This window comes from Triturus cristatus, chromosome 2_2 (genome assembly GCF_964204655.1).
Source record: "Triturus cristatus chromosome 2_2, aTriCri1.1, whole genome shotgun sequence".
In the NCBI taxonomy this organism is placed as follows: Eukaryota; Metazoa; Chordata; class Amphibia; order Caudata; family Salamandridae; genus Triturus; species Triturus cristatus.
In genome coordinates, this window is record NC_140582.1 from 1,166,325,021 (window position 1) to 1,166,340,674 (window position 15,654).

Below are 15,654 nucleotides of genomic sequence, written 5' to 3' on the forward strand. Positions count from 1 at the left end.
AGGTCTTGTGCGCTTAAACCCTAAAAGCACTGTATCCTGGAGTTCCCTCTGCAAACTATTACCATCCTCGTGTTCTTACATTCGCCTTATACCTAAGGTGCAACGTCCAAAAATTGGGAGCCCCACCGCAAACTAAACCTCAATGACGTGGCTACTTCTGCATCAAACAAAACCACCACAGAAAGTACAACTTTTGGTTGGGTCATAAAACCTATATATGCATGTGACTTACACAGCACAAGTTTAGTCAGAGATCAACACATTGGTTTTAATGCAGGTGAAAGAAGGACTCGGAGAGTTATTGCAGCATCAAGGACAGGTGTCTATACTGGAGGGGGGCTAACAGGGAGGACTGGCTCAGTGAAGGGGGGGTGGCAGTGCTATGGGTAGAAAAAGTGTGGGGTAAGGGGGTGCTAGTGGGAATTCTTCTTTGGTATTCTGGTATCCGAGAGTGTCACTACCCTGTGACATAATAGTGCTCTTACTGGTAAGCAAATTCCATGTGCACCAATCCGATCATGTTGGCTGATCTCTTCCTGTCTATGGGCAGTAGAAGGAGACCCACTCCCCTTCTTCCAATATTAAAGGCGGCTTAGCGCTTTGATACTGTCTGGAGCCAAGCCTTGTAAGTAAGCACATCCGCTGCACAACTCTTCCTGTACAACATGGTCCATTACTGTCTTAGTGCTTAAAGTACAACAGCAAAGTCAAAAGCTAGTAATGTTTGTTTGATAATTAACTTTCTATCATTTTCAATTTGTAGACACTTTTTCAAGGTGAACTTGGTCTGCCAATTTTGTGTGTGGGGTCGGTGTGGAACAGCTGGGAAATCATGAAAGAAGGTACGTAGACTGACTTTTAAAAACTTGAGTTCTGTTCCTTTCCCATAAATTTATTTTTATTCTGTCTATCTTTATCCTCCGCCACTCCCAGGAACCTACATTATCTTTTAGGTTTCTGGGTACTTTGGGGTTTTATAGTGATCATTTAGTCTTGTGGTAATGTGGTCCTGCTTTGCCACAGAAGATGTAGCATGGGTTCATTTAATAAGAATGTTAAACATGCAAATGCTCCTAATTGCATTCAGCCCCTTTATACTTAATAAGGACATCACAAATAGATAATAGCAATATTACTTTAGGAGAATGTATAACACAATAGAAGGTAATACTGGAAATGGGCATTCTCTTTTTTTTTTATTTCAAAGTATTTTATTAAATTTTACAGACCGATAAGAACGCTTTTCCGTTACAGGGTATCAGCCCAACTTGGCTGTTGTTGCAGTGGTTACAGGTAGATGGTATACATGTTTGGCTGCACCCCTTTTCAGTGTCTTGCTATGAGATTAAGGGCAGCTGAAAGAGAAAGAAAGAGAATTGAAAAGAGAGGGAGGAGAAAGTTTACAAGAACAGTACTTTAGCCGTGGGCCTAGTCTGGGCTTGTGGTGTTTTTGTTTTGTGGGCAGCCGCCCCTCTCAAGTGAGCTCACAGGGGTTCGTAGGCATCCAGGTATTCGTCCAGTGATGTCCACATCCCCTTAGTAGCTGGTCTCCAGGGTGAGTTTTGCAGTGCGGTGCTATCTGCGCCTCTGAGGGACGTCACCCAATTGAGCCAGCCTTTATATAACATCTTAGCTGTATCTTTCCAGTTGGACAGGACCATTTTCACTGCCGAGGTCAGTAGGAGGTCCAGCAGATCCCTGTCGTGCTGTGAATCTAGTTCTGTGGTGATAAATGTGGTGGTAAAGGTAGAGAATTCTGGTTTTAGTGTGCACTCCAGTGCCTTTTTTATGAAAGCGAAGATTTTCCCCCAGAACGCTTTAAATTTGGGGCAGTAGAAGATGAGGTGTGCTAGGTCCCCCTTTTCATTGTCGCAGTTCCAGCACAGGCCGTTTTCCCTGAGGCCTAGCGCTGCCAGACGAGCCGGGGTCCAGTAGGTCTTGTGTAGTAGCCAGAATTTTGTCTGGGATAGTACTGGGGAGATTTTGTTCCGTGAGGAAGAGTCCCAGAGAAGAGCCAAGTCATGTGCATTTAGTTTGGTGCCAAGTTGTTTGGCCCAGTAATTCGATGGCTTATCGTTAATTTTGGTGGTGCTTGGGTGTAGGAGTTTGTACAGGTGCGATACCTGGTGGCCTATTTTGTTGAGTTTCGCCATATATTGTATAATTGACGGGTTGTGTTGTGCTAGTTTGGCTTTTGTTGGTGCTGTTCTGATTTTTAGGAAATTGTAGAACTTGATGTCTGGTAGCCTATGTGTCTCTTTTAGTGTGGCGAACTGGAAAGGCTTGCCTTTCTCCTCCAGTTGGGCTGGGTAGGAGATACCTTTCATCTTCCACGCCTCTATAGACAGCCATTCAGGATATAAGCTCAACAGGGACAAATCAGAATGTAAACCCCTCAACATCCACACCACTAGGGACTCCTTAGGGGGGTCGGGCCTGACCTGGCAAACGGGGTTCATCAAATACCTAGGGATCCACTTCGGAAACGACCTTAGGTCCACACTAGACCAAAATGAGAAGCAACTGTTAGGGAAAACAAAGACTCTCGTGGAGTCCTGGTCTCCCAAATTTATAACCTGGTGGGGCAGAATAGAAACGGTCAAGATGATGATCACCCCAATGATTAACTACCTGCTGAGCATGCTGCCACTTTTACTCACTGACTACTTCCACCGCAAAAATCTGATGAATAAATTCCTATGGCGAGGTAAAAAGCACGTATAAATAAGTATAAAAAAACTAAGGCTAGACAAAAAACTGGGAGGACTAAACCTAGCAGACTACAGAACCTTCCAAACCGCCTTCCGAGCAAAACGGGGTGCCTACTGGATGTCACCCCCTCAAGGGTACACGCCGGTATGGCTATTAATCGAACGCACCATCCTAAACAACTTAGACCCACTGGTACTACTAACAGCCAATAAACACACACACACACGCCTCCAGCCCAATATTCAAAAACACAAAAGTTGCCCTACTCAAAATAGACAAGAAAATGGAGAACAGTGTAAGGAACACGAAATGGGAGTCTCTGTGGGCCAACAGCAAGATTATGGAAATGGGCATTCTCATACTTCATATTGAGCAATGCACTTTTTAGGAGGCAGACCCAGAGGACAATTAGGCATTATTTGACTATATACTAAACCATGCCCATTTCCCACTGTACAGCATGTCAATATTCCATATTCTCTCGGAAGTGTCAAATGTGCAACATTTTGCTACACTCCAAGCGCATTTAAACATACATTTTTAACTTCTTATTGTTATATTGACATCTAGGATTGCAGATCATATTGGCAGATCGAGTAATGGAGCTGGCTACTAAACGAATCACAGCCAACAATGACTTAACCATTATCTCAATACCTGGGTTGGTGAATGCCATCTCCATGCCACCAGATTCTTACTATAACAGCTGGTGCCATTAACCTTCTTCTCTTCCAGTTGGTGGTGGTGTTCAGAAATAGTTTTCACTTCATTTTAAGCAGGGTAATGTAACTACAGAAAATGTTCCCTGCACTCTAATGCCACCATTTTATTTAAATCGATTACCCTTAATGTGCACTTGTGACTCACAAACTAAAAATCATCCATGAAGTCCAAAACACCAGCATTATGGTTCCTTTCATCTATGCATGCTGTGAGTAATCCTTCAAAGACCCCTGGCATGTCTGAGAGTAAAGATTTAAACTTGAAATCCGTACTCCTTACCTCCACCCAGAAGTGTATGCGTTTCCCACATGAATATATTTGCTGTTAATTCTTGCCCATACTTCTCACTCCTAATCACAAACAAAGTGTCATGTCACACTTATTTCTCAAGCCGAATACTTAAAACTGCAATTTAATTTCTACCTTTGCCCAAGCGTTGTCAAAACCAATTGTTTTACCATGCATCCACGCTTTTCATGGAATTAGGCCCAACAAAGCAAGGTTCCTCAATAGTTTACTTTGAGATATCCCCTCAAAATAAAAGCATTGGCAGATGGTGTAGCTATGAACATACGGTGGGAAGTCACCCCCATTTTAGCTTCAGAATTTCAAATACAAATCTCAAAGCATTATAATATGAAGATATTCACACACAAGTGTGACTTAGTCAGCTAAAGTTTTTCTAACAGAGGAGGGAGGAGTGCCGAGTAGAGGTCCTGCACACATGCTCCCGAGGAGACCCAGCCCTCGCATCCGCACGCACCCAACAGCTTCTTCTTCAAAAGATCCCCGGCAAAGAGCCCCGGTTCCGGGAGCCCGTCAGGCATTGCAGCGCCGGCCTGACGAGGGGCACCAGCCCGATGATGAAGCATGACACCTCTCGGGGTGTGTGAGGGCATCACGAAGAAAGACCTTTTCCCCCACAGCCAGATAGGAACTGCACACCCCTTTAAAAAACCTTTGTCAGCTGAAGACCAGCATCTTGCAGAGATGTACAATAATCATTGGTTTTAGTTCACCTTGCTTAAGGGAAATAAAATGTGATGTAAGCTAATGTCAAAAAGCCATACTAAAGGTAAAGAAAGGAATTTAGAGGTCTGTTTGCGCTGTCTGGTGGGTTGGGAGGGTTCTCTTGGTAAACAAACATATAGGAACTGATGGTCTAGAGGAGAAAGGCTTGTAAGAAACAACACCACCCCAAGTGTGTCAAGAGAGAAGGAACTGTGCAACTCCAGATTGAACCTTACAGTGAAACATTAGACAGAAAACGCAGAGGGTTGTCAGGATTTCCATCAACTGCCAAGAGAGGCCAGTGTCATCATCTGGTCATCCTTCAATCTTGGCCACTTTTCCTCAAAGGGTTCTCTTGGTCTCTTAACACCAAGAGAAGCCGCTCACGGTTTTCAACCACGCTGTAGAAGTAGTATTCTTCAATAGAATCATTACACACGAAGATCTGAAACTGTAAGAGCCCCCTGCAACTTTACTAGGAATGTTACCTTTGTGGAAGGTAAATTGTACTATAGTTTATCTTGAGGCTATAAAAGGATGTCAAAACATTCAATAAATCTTATTCGAAATGTCTGGTCATCCGCATCCCAATCACACCTACAGTATAGAGATTCCTCTTGTGGAGAAATGTCAGAATATTTTCTTTAATGACAATTTTCATGCCTGGACACACCATATGTTTCAGTAGTTTTTACTGTAGTTAATCAAGCACAGCATAGATTTGTACCCCTCAAGAATGATTTACATATGTAATTGAAACACGTTATTATTTAAAGTTGTATGAACAGCACTTTTATTTATGCGTCGATCCACAACTGTAGGTTATAACTGTTATTAGGATCTTTTTGTACATACTCTTTGTACATACTCTACAATATATATGTTATGATCCATTAATGTCGTAAAAGCTGTCACAGCATATTGAAATCCCCTCTGAAATAAAAGTAAAAATGTTTTACAGAAAATGAATACATTATCAGACAATTAGTGCAAGGCAAATTAAGACGTAATAAAATATCTGCTATCATAAATTGTTTTTTGTCTTTCATTTCATCACCTCTAATTGTTATTGTCCACCTTTCAAAGGGTTCAGTGCACATATGCAACACCTGTTGCATCTGTAAAACTCCTGTCAGAGTTAATGTGATTGCTTATTCTATAATTCATCTTATGGGAACATTCTGTAACTGCATTAAGGGGTCATTTGTGACATCCGGTCACAAAAGGAGGAGATGATGATGGAATCTTTTTATTGCAGGTGCTCTAAATTTCCCGGTTTGGGCCTCTTCCTTTAACTCATGCCCAGAATTGCACTTGGATAGCAAACTAATGTTTTGTGCATAATGAAACAAAACAATATTTTCTGACTGCCTTTTCTGTTAGAAACACGTAAGCTGCAAACATACCTGTAAGGTGTTTTCTTTTATACCTTAATGAATTTGGAATAATTACATTAGCAGGCATCCTAAGAAACCCTATCACATATTTCAAAGGAAAGAATACAGAGCACATGTTAAAACACATACATGGACCCAAAAGACAAAGATCCAAATGCAGTTTTCCCTCCACCTAAAAGGTGTGTAAACAATAAAATATTGGAAATTGTTTGAAAGTGGCATTCTGCAATATAAGTATTATGTTTTATGGAAAATGCATGAAATGAATCTACTAATTCCTTTAATTTCTATTTAATGGTTAATGGCGAAAACAAGGGACTTATGTGAAAAAGAAAATCTGTTTAATGGAAGTATTGCTAATTTTGTGTCCTGACATAGTCACCCTTTAGTTTAGACCATGGGTACTTTCAAACATTCCTCCAGGGGCCACAAAGTATGGTCTATGAATGTGTGTAAGGTGGGTGTAGGGGAAGCAAAGCATGTACATTTAGTGCCTGAATTGCACAATGGAAAATCAGAATACCTGGGATCAATCATGGCTTCCCCACTTGACAAACGTATGTGATCCTTGGCAATTATACTTTTCCATTTGCCTCGTTTTTCTTTATTATCACATATAAGAGAACTTCAAAGTACATAAGTTCAGGACGTGTGCGGTACAAAACCTTCTCTTGAATTTGATTTATTACATTATAATGTTGTCCATGTTTATTAGCACTCCATGCTACCCAGAGGATGCACATGACAACTGACTTGCCTCTTAGTTCCCTATTGGTATTGTTGTCTGGGTGGGTGGAAGCAAGAATGTTTCTAAATACATGTTTGAAAACTATCATTTAAAAAAAGAAAAACCCCTCAATGCAGCAATTTGATCTGATGTACTACGGTGAAACGCTTCTACATGTTAATGAAATACAGTCTCTTTTAATTTTGAATAGACATTATCTTATTTTTTATATGTTTATTATCAGGTGTTTTAAAAAAGAAAGGAGTTTCTAAAGTTAAGCGGTCCCGTACACCTTAGTTACTCTCCTTTCTTTAACTGCAGGTAACGTAAATAAATGCTTGCCAATTTATTTAGCATCATTCTGAATGTTAGTGCTCAGTAAAGTAAACACCAGCCCAGTGCTGCTTTTGACTAGGGGTTTGCATGTAAAGGTAAGGAGAGCTGCCAGTGGCCCCTGGTCCGTACCTTGAGTATCACTGGTTTAGACCATTGCCTGCAACAAGAGCCTCCTGCTGACAGTGATTTTTGTATTTCAAAGGTTTCTAATTGAACACCTTGACCTACAATATTTATTTAGCAATACACAAGGACATCTCACAATATCTCATATTTATATTAAATTATTGGCCTACATGGTGTCATGGATTGGATCCCCTTGTTCTTCAGTTTAGTCACTCTTGTGTCTCTGTGTTTTGTTCTTAACTCCTAATGCCACCAACTCCCTTCAATTGCTAAGTATTATCACTTTTTTTTAGTGAAACTAGCGTGTTGTGTTCAGCCAAGTGATTTTAGAATATTTTTATCCTAGACATATTAAATATGGCCTTACTGATTATTTTGGTTCCAAGTACAAGGTCTTCAAAATTGGGACGTACCTCCATGGGGGTCCTTAATTGATCTCCGGTGGGACCACAGGCAGTGGTTAAGAAGAGCATCGTGCTGAAAAAGGGTGCTTTGTTTTTAATGAAAAAAACATTGAGGCAGTGAGCCACTCCATTGGGTAATCAGTAACCCATTTTGTCACTCATATTATTCCTGGCAATAGGTGTCAAAAGGAGGTGGGGGTTCAATTAATCATCAGTCCCATCCCTCTATTTCTGATAGAGACTCAAACTCTGGATACTGTGGAACCGGGCTCAAGCCTCTGCAGGTATATTCAACACCCTGTGATTCTGGGCAAATCACTTAATCTCCTTGTGCCTAACAAAATGAATGTGTCCGTCTGTAACGCAACTTGTGCTCATGTAAAGTGCTCTGATATCTTGGGGTCAAGTCCGCGCTACATAAACACCCCCCCCCCCCCCCCAAAAAAAAATAAAGGCCAGGTTGTCCTTAGCATGTTGGAAAAAGTGTATTTGGCTGAATTTTTAGAAAGGTGTAACTGAACATAACTGGGGTGTTTGAACTGCTAACTATGTTTAGAGCTGCCACTGTCATAAACTAATAGTGAAAAAATAGGGTTTCATTCTGGAGAACGTTTTTATTTTTAATTTTGAGGGGGGCACGCCATTAAAGTTTAATGATCACTGGCTTAAGTGATTTTCCTATAGTACTTGAATTAAGCCAGTGTGTGCAAGTAATCTGCATAGTATAGTGCTCATAAAGCGATTTTCATTCGCTTATTAAATGTGCCAATACAGTGACCTTTTTCTGCAAGCACTAGAGTTCATTTAATTTTGAAAGAAATCTACATTATTTTTCGACTAATGGTCCAGAGTTCATACCCCTTCTTCCTCTGATCTTATTAACTAAGGAAGAGGTCTGAATGTATCCTATAACAAGGAAGGGAATGTAATTTTTGCTTTCACTACATCATACTCTAAAATATTTCACATCAACATAAAAAAACATTCTTATAACATATTTTCAGTGTCGTCAGATCTGATCTGAATACATCTTGTCAAGAACTGGAGAGTGCCTTTGATTGTGACTGGCCAGATCCCTGAATAAGTGCTGAATCATTAGTACCAACAGTGCATGCATGGGTGAGGTAAGAGGGTGGCCTGGGAGGGCAACAAATGTGGCTCAGTTCCATACACTAACCCTTCATTATGTTTATTTTGTCCCGGTTTGTTATAATCTGCCTCCTCGGTTTATAGACTGTCACACAGCGGACACTTATTGAAATTGCTAGCGACATGTATTCGGAGGACCTAAGTTGTAATCCTCACCCGTAGTCAAGGACATTCAAAGCGTTGTACTGTACATGTCTGTGTTATCAACTGAAAATCAATAAAAACAGATTTTTTTAAAAACTGGAGAGTGCCAGTTAATTATAAGAGAGCAGTTTATGAAACACAAACACTATATTCTATCAATATTTTTTTTACGATGCTAATGGCAAATTTATTTAGTTGCCCACTGTAATCTTGCAGAAGGTGGTGGTACCAAATAGTTCAGCTGTTCCAGTTCCCCCCACTTATCCCAAAGATCCTTTGTTCAATTTCTGATTTGTGGTCCAGTAATAAAGTTTGAAGTTAGAAAATGCATATCCTCCATCTGTTAGCAGCCTAATTTGATTTTTTGAGCCCAGGTTAAGGCTTTATCTGTGCAAATATGATGTTCTACATTCTCAAAGGATGCTGGTAAGTAGAAAGTAAAAGTAACAAGAACTGCCGTCTTTATGATGATCAATCTCCCATCAATTGAGAAAAAACAAGGACCCCCTGAACAATGGATAGTTCAATTCCTAGGACAGGGACTTGAATAAAAAAATATGTTCAAAGTTGTCACTATTTTAATAATTTCTTTTCATATTATTTAAACAAATTATATTTATACAAAACATTTAAAAAATGAAACACCATATTTAACACATTACATTTAATCAATATGTATCAATAAAAGGTTAAAAAGTGACTATGTTTATTAACTCGACTCGCGTTTCGGCGTATACAACGCCTTTTATTTATACATATTGATTAAATGTAATGTGTTAAATGCTGTGTTTCATTTTTTAAATGTTTTGTATAAATATAATTTGTTTAAATATGAGAAGAAATTATTAAAATAGTAACAACTTTGAACATATTTTTTCCATTTTCCTTGGTCTTCTTATGGTCATAGATATTGTGTAATTTGTTTACTTAATTGATATTGCCTAGGAGTTTTTGTCATTACTAACAATCTCCCATCAATGTCAGAAATGTTGGTATGATTCTGATTCTTTCTTTCTATTCCCTAATAGTCTTAAATCTTTTTTTGCATCCTTTGTGATATTAACACCCACATAATGTATCTAATCTTCTGTTAGTCTTAGTTTTTTCACATTTGTATAATTTTCCATCTAGATATATTTGCAATTTCTCTATTTGCTTATTTTGAACACTGGGTTTTGAGGATTAGAAATTATGATCATCTATTTTAAGTTTGGGCATTATTTAGCAAACACTGTATTTCAAATGTGAAATACTGGGAAGGTTTTCAAGCAGTTGGGCAAGTCATTCAGTTATAAAAGATTAAAATGTAGAAGGGTCCTGATGTTTCATATTGAAATCATTTGAGATTTTGACATTTTATACGCATGTTTGTGATGTATTTCGGTACCTAGCTAGCTCACTTGGCTAAAGTAGCATCTAACCCAGCCTGTGAAAGGGTGGCTTTAGGATTTTCAGAAGCCACATTGTTAAAAGCCTTCTCAGGGTCTACTGTCCTATCAGTGAAAGGCTTTTTTGACTGTATCAATGGAGTAAGCATGAGTGAGTGTACCTGAGATGACACTCAGACACAAAGTTTTGTTTCTTTGGATGAATCTGGTTTGAAATGGATCTTCGTTTTTGTGCTACAAATATTTCAAAAAGTGTTTCGTAGCAGCATTTTACCAAATATAGTTGTGTGATGAGCTATTCATGTGGTCCTTTTCGGGTTTTAGAGTTGAAACAATGTGTTTTTGGGGTGTTGCATATTTGGGTGTATCTCGGGTTAACTGTATGTTGCTTATTAAACACCTGGACCTCACTGAGAATTATAAGTGAAGATGGTATATTGAACGGTATTGCTGTGCTATGCTATTGTTGATGCTAAAAAAAACTTTAACCAAACAAGATGCTTTTCCCAACTAAAGCATTGTATCTGGGGATGATGCACAGCACATAAATGTAGAACATCCACAGGCTTCAAAACTGGTATTATTTTTAGGGAACCTTTTTTCTACAGCAGTTAGACAGACAAGGTGCAGCCAAGCACCTTGTTCTTCGGGGCTTTCATGAACATAACCTACTGCTGCTATAACTGTGTAATCCGGAATATGAAAAGAATTCTCCTTTTTCATATAGCATATCCATGTGGCAGCAACTCCGAACATAAGCTTGCGCCACATTCTGCAGCACTTACTCCAACACCCAAATTTACTTCTTAGATTAAAGAGCAACAATACCTGTAAACAATACACTACACATTGTCTACATCATAGCTATATAGAAACAGGTCAACAGCAGATATTCATTCACTAGACATGGAAAATGCACCATCATAGTGAAACATTAGTACATATGTACTTCCCTAACTTACACTCGCCTTACATCTTACCAGTACACTGTCACCATTAGCTCCTAGTTACAAAAGGCAATCAGAACAGGAATACAGAACATAATCTGTTTCTAGCCTGGTGCCATCACCAGACAAGTGCAACACATGTCATCAAAGCAACATTGGATCAAGCCCAGCAAAACAACTGGAGCAAACATACCTACTCAGTTCTCATACCAACACTGAGCCACAAAGCAGCTCCTCAGCAACATGAAAAAAAAACATGCTTCAAAAGGCACTCTTCACTAAAAAAAAGACATTGTTAAAGCATGCAACATGGAACACACACAGAAAACAAAAATCCTGGCACCCAATATTGTATTGTGATTTTCTTCTTCATTGTGTCCTCACACTCGAACAGCAACTGCCATCTGGCCCACAGAAGGTCAGTGCCCCTGCTCCCTTAGCAGTGTTTATTTGTGTACTCCTCCTCTTCACATCACAAGGAGTTTGAATCCAGCCGCCAGCGCACTCCCTCGGCAGATATGGCGCTTACCCACTGTTCCTTTAATCTAGAAGTGTCTGACTCCACGGTTGTGTGGCGATTGCTTCAGCTACCACTCACAAGCACTGAAGGACCCTGGACACACCAGGCAATAGTGTGCTGAATTACTGCCCATTCACATCTCTTTCAAGAGAAAGCAGTTCTTCCTCAGAACCAGGGTGCATGATGCATCAAACATGGACACCCCCATTTGTGCAGAATATAAGATTCATTCTATGGAAAGAACTTTGTGCTGTCCCGCCTGTTCTACTGTGGGAAAAAGACACTCAACACATTAGGCTAGTTTCGTGAAAAGAGGGTTGACATTTGATTGAGAACCACTATCTTTTTTAGTAAATATCCATTTTTGATTATACCGTTTCTGTAATCTCAAAATGTATTTGTTTTGCAGGATTCATAAGAATTCTGGATCTTGCAAGAAGCAATGAAAATACGAGCAGCTTCTCCAGGTTCAGCCTGCTCAGACTAAAGCAGTCATCAGCCCTGGGTGGGGCGAGCCTTGGGGCAAAGCAGATTGGACAAGCCTTCCCTCTGGACTACGCTTCCAATGTGGATGTCTTTTATACACACATCTTTTCCTGATGTCTGCCGGTTTTGTATAAAAGGGCCATCACTGCCAAACCAACTCCTTCCATCGCAATCTCTCCAGAGCTTTGTTTAGTTTCCAGAGCGCTTCGCTCCACCTTCTCTTAGAAATACAATGTAAACGTGAAGTTCATGATGTTGTCTAAATTCAATAGAAAATAATATACTGGACTATTTGCACTGTGTCTACATGCCTTTCTGAGGGAGGCTTTGTATGAGCTCTCCAGTTTTAGTATCGTAGTTTCTATGTCGTGTAAAATCATGAGTAATCTAAATGCACTGAAAGATTTTTCCACAACTGTTTGTTCTATTCTTTCTTAAGTTTTTTTTTTTTTTTTTACCTCGCAATGAAAAAGCATCTTCTAATTTTGTATATTTATACAATTAAAATGTAATGATTTTGAAATCAGTGTGGGTAGATTTATACATTTGTTGGTGTCAGCATTCATAGTTCCATTCACAGCCTGTTTGGGTTAGTTTGCATGAACTATATTTCATTGAAGTTCCAGCCATAATGGCATACAAGCTAAAGAGCTATGCTAGAGGTGAAACTGCCACTACAACGCAGCAGTTTCCACGCATAACATTAACCACGCATGCATTACAACGCATGCGACGTTACAACGAATAGCCTTTACCACGCATACCTTTACTACGAAATACGTAGTAAAGGCATGTGTGGTAAAGACTATTATTAAAAAAGGGAGCTTCGGGGGGTCTTCCCCGCCCCCCCCCCCTGAAAAAAAAACATGCGATAATGAAGGGGGCTTGGGGGGGGTCTGACCCCAAATAAACCTCACCTGTTTCCGTCGCAATGTGAAGGCAATCGGCATTGTTTTTAAAAATAAAAATGTACGGGATGAGGGGGTTGTGAAGAGATGGGAGAAATTATTAGGGTTAAGGGGAGGGGTATTTGATAAAAGGGTTTGTGGGTGGGAATCAGGAGCAGTTTATAGAATTGGGACAGGGATCGGAGATAACCTGTACCAAAAAAATGCCAATCGTTGTAAAAATATGCGTGGTAAAGGCATTTTTGTGGTAAAGGTTATGCATAGTAATTGCATTCGCGTTGTAACGCATGCGTGGTAAAGGCATGCGTTGCAGCGGAATGCGTTGTAACGCCATACAGCGTGCTAGAGAGAGTACTCATCCATCCAGCTACCTCTTTTCACAGATTGATAGAAACACCTACAGCTCAGTTTAGCTCATTCTCTCTTGAGAAGGTTTGAGATCTAGAGAAGACCCTCTTGGATCCAGTGCATTGCCAACCAACCATCTCACTTCGGTTGCTGTAAATAACAGTTTATGATTACAGATTTAATAGTATGGTAAATTAGGATGGCAATACACATCTGCTTCCCAGCCAGCTGTTTTCTGCTTGTTGCAGTGCCTGAGCTCCCCTTTCCTGCTTTGTGTTGTGTTGGGCGGCACCCAGATGCCTTCGCTTGGCTGGTATCTGGAAAATCCACATTTCTTTGTTTAGTTGCTCCCAGCTCTCTGCTGTGTTCTGGAAAGCCTGGGAAGATTTATTCTGTTCCCACTGGAGGAATGTTTACATTTTGAACCAAGCTTGAGCTGGTCTCAAAGCTCTGTCAGTGCCCCTGGAGCAGGATGACTGAAGGCTCCATCCAGCCAGCAGAAGTACTTTTACTGAACTTCTGAAGAAGATTCTGGCTACCATCCCAGATATGTTTGCCAGCATTGTCAGAAACAAGTCTTTGACTCTGGTGAAATAGTAGTCCTGGGGCAGCTTCTAGCATGAGGAGCTATGCATCCCAATATGACTATAGAAGGCCCGCCTGACTCAAGCCTGTTTGGTGGTCATCTTGAGGCAGTGAGCCACCAAGAAACCGTTAAAGACATTTCTGGCAAGCTCGTCAGAACCAACCCAGGAGGTATATTAATGAGAAACATCCCCAGACGGTGAGTATTTAAATTGAATGAAGAGGAAACCGAGATCTTGGTTGTAGGAAACAAGCCATATCTTTGGAGTGAACTCACCTGGCTGGCCAACTTAGGGCCCCTCCATACTCCTACCCCGGCAATAGAGAGCCCAGGGTTCTGGATAGACGAAAGACTATTCATGGAAGTCCAGGTAAAAAACCTAGCGGCGTGCTGCAGTGGACTTTTTCGGTCCCTAAGAAAAATGCTAAGTTTAGTTGGCTCCCAGCACCTACACATAGAGTGGTAGTTCAGGGTCTAATTAATTCACGTTTGGATTATGGTAATTCCTTGTACCTAGGCAGTCCCAAATACGTAACCAACTGACTGCAAGAAGTACAGAATGCAGCAGCACGTATACTTTTCTGTATTCCTAAACGAACATCAATGGTCCCGGCTCTGGCAGTGCTCCAATGGCTACCAATCCTAAAGAGGATACAATTCAGATCTCTGTTTAAATTGTGCCATGCATTAAAAAAATCCACCCTCTCATCCAAGGTCTCGTAACCCCCCTGTGTGTCAAAGCGTAACCTGTGATCAAAAGCTCAAAAACTACTCCTCGTCTCTAAGGTCAAGAAAGCAAGAGGTGGGGGTAGTTCCTTCACACTTCTAGCCTCTAAACTATGAAAAGCACTTCCTGTCCACATCAGGCTAGACAGCTCCGAAATTAGCTTCAGGAGAGAACTATAAAACCTATCTATTCTAGCATTCAGAAGGCAACTAGCACCAAGAGCCAAGGTTTACAAGTGCTGGGAGGCCTGTTTGGTAGCCATGCGCTTTTTAAATCCCTAGAATAGAATAGTATGTTAACTCTACATTGTCCCAAGCCCCTGTTTACCATTCACGGCTTTGTGGGAGTTTGTTTGCTTTTTTCTAGCCCCAGAGGGAAACAAACAGGTTTACCTTTTCATCTTTTGTGGTGTTGCCAGTCATTCTGATTGAAAAGCCTTATGAATCATCCCTCTAGTCCCATACAGTTCCAGCAGTTAAGTCTTGGTTGAATCCTCACCATAATAAATCATTTAGGAAGTTTGAAGTGCACTACTCACCCGTGAGGGTCTCAAGGAGCTGGGAGGAGGCAGAGGGGCAGCTCTGGACAGTCAAAGAGCCAGGTCTTGAGGGTCTTCCTGGAGATGTGCAGAGTGGAGGCGTGTCTGATGTCGATCGGGAGCTCCTTCCAGGTCTTGGCCGTGATGTAGGAGAAGGTTCTTCCAGCCATTCTTGTTCTGTGGATACGCGGGGGTTCCGCAAGGGCGCCTGGATCGGAGGTTCCTCTTGGGTACGTGGAAGGAGATTCTATTGTTGAGATATTGGGGTCCGGTGTTGTGGAGGCATTTGTAGGCATGGGTGAGTATCTTTAAAGTTACTCTCTTTTCGTCAGGGAGGCAGTGGAGGTTACACAGGTGTTGGGAGATGTGTTTGTGTCAAGGGATGCCGAGGACAAGTGGCTACAGTGTTCTGTATGGTCTGGAGTTTGCAGAGCAGAGGCTTGTTGATCTTGGCATAGAGGGCGTTTCCGTAGTCCA

General features: G+C 40.9%; 1 protein-coding gene across 1 annotated transcript in view; it reads left to right on the forward strand.

Annotated features, from left to right (window-relative positions):
• NAGK (N-acetylglucosamine kinase) overlaps positions 1 to 12,593 on the forward strand; it is a 198,854-nt gene extending 186,261 nt beyond the window's left edge. The window contains exons 9-10 of the mRNA XM_085642711.1: positions 764 to 842; positions 11,994 to 12,593. Of these exons, the coding sequence (XP_085498837.1) occupies positions 764 to 842; positions 11,994 to 12,184 (270 nt within the window). The 3' untranslated portion in view covers positions 12,185 to 12,593. The remainder of the gene's footprint in view (positions 1 to 763; positions 843 to 11,993) is intronic.
• The last annotated feature ends 3,061 nt before the right edge of the window (positions 12,594 to 15,654 follow it).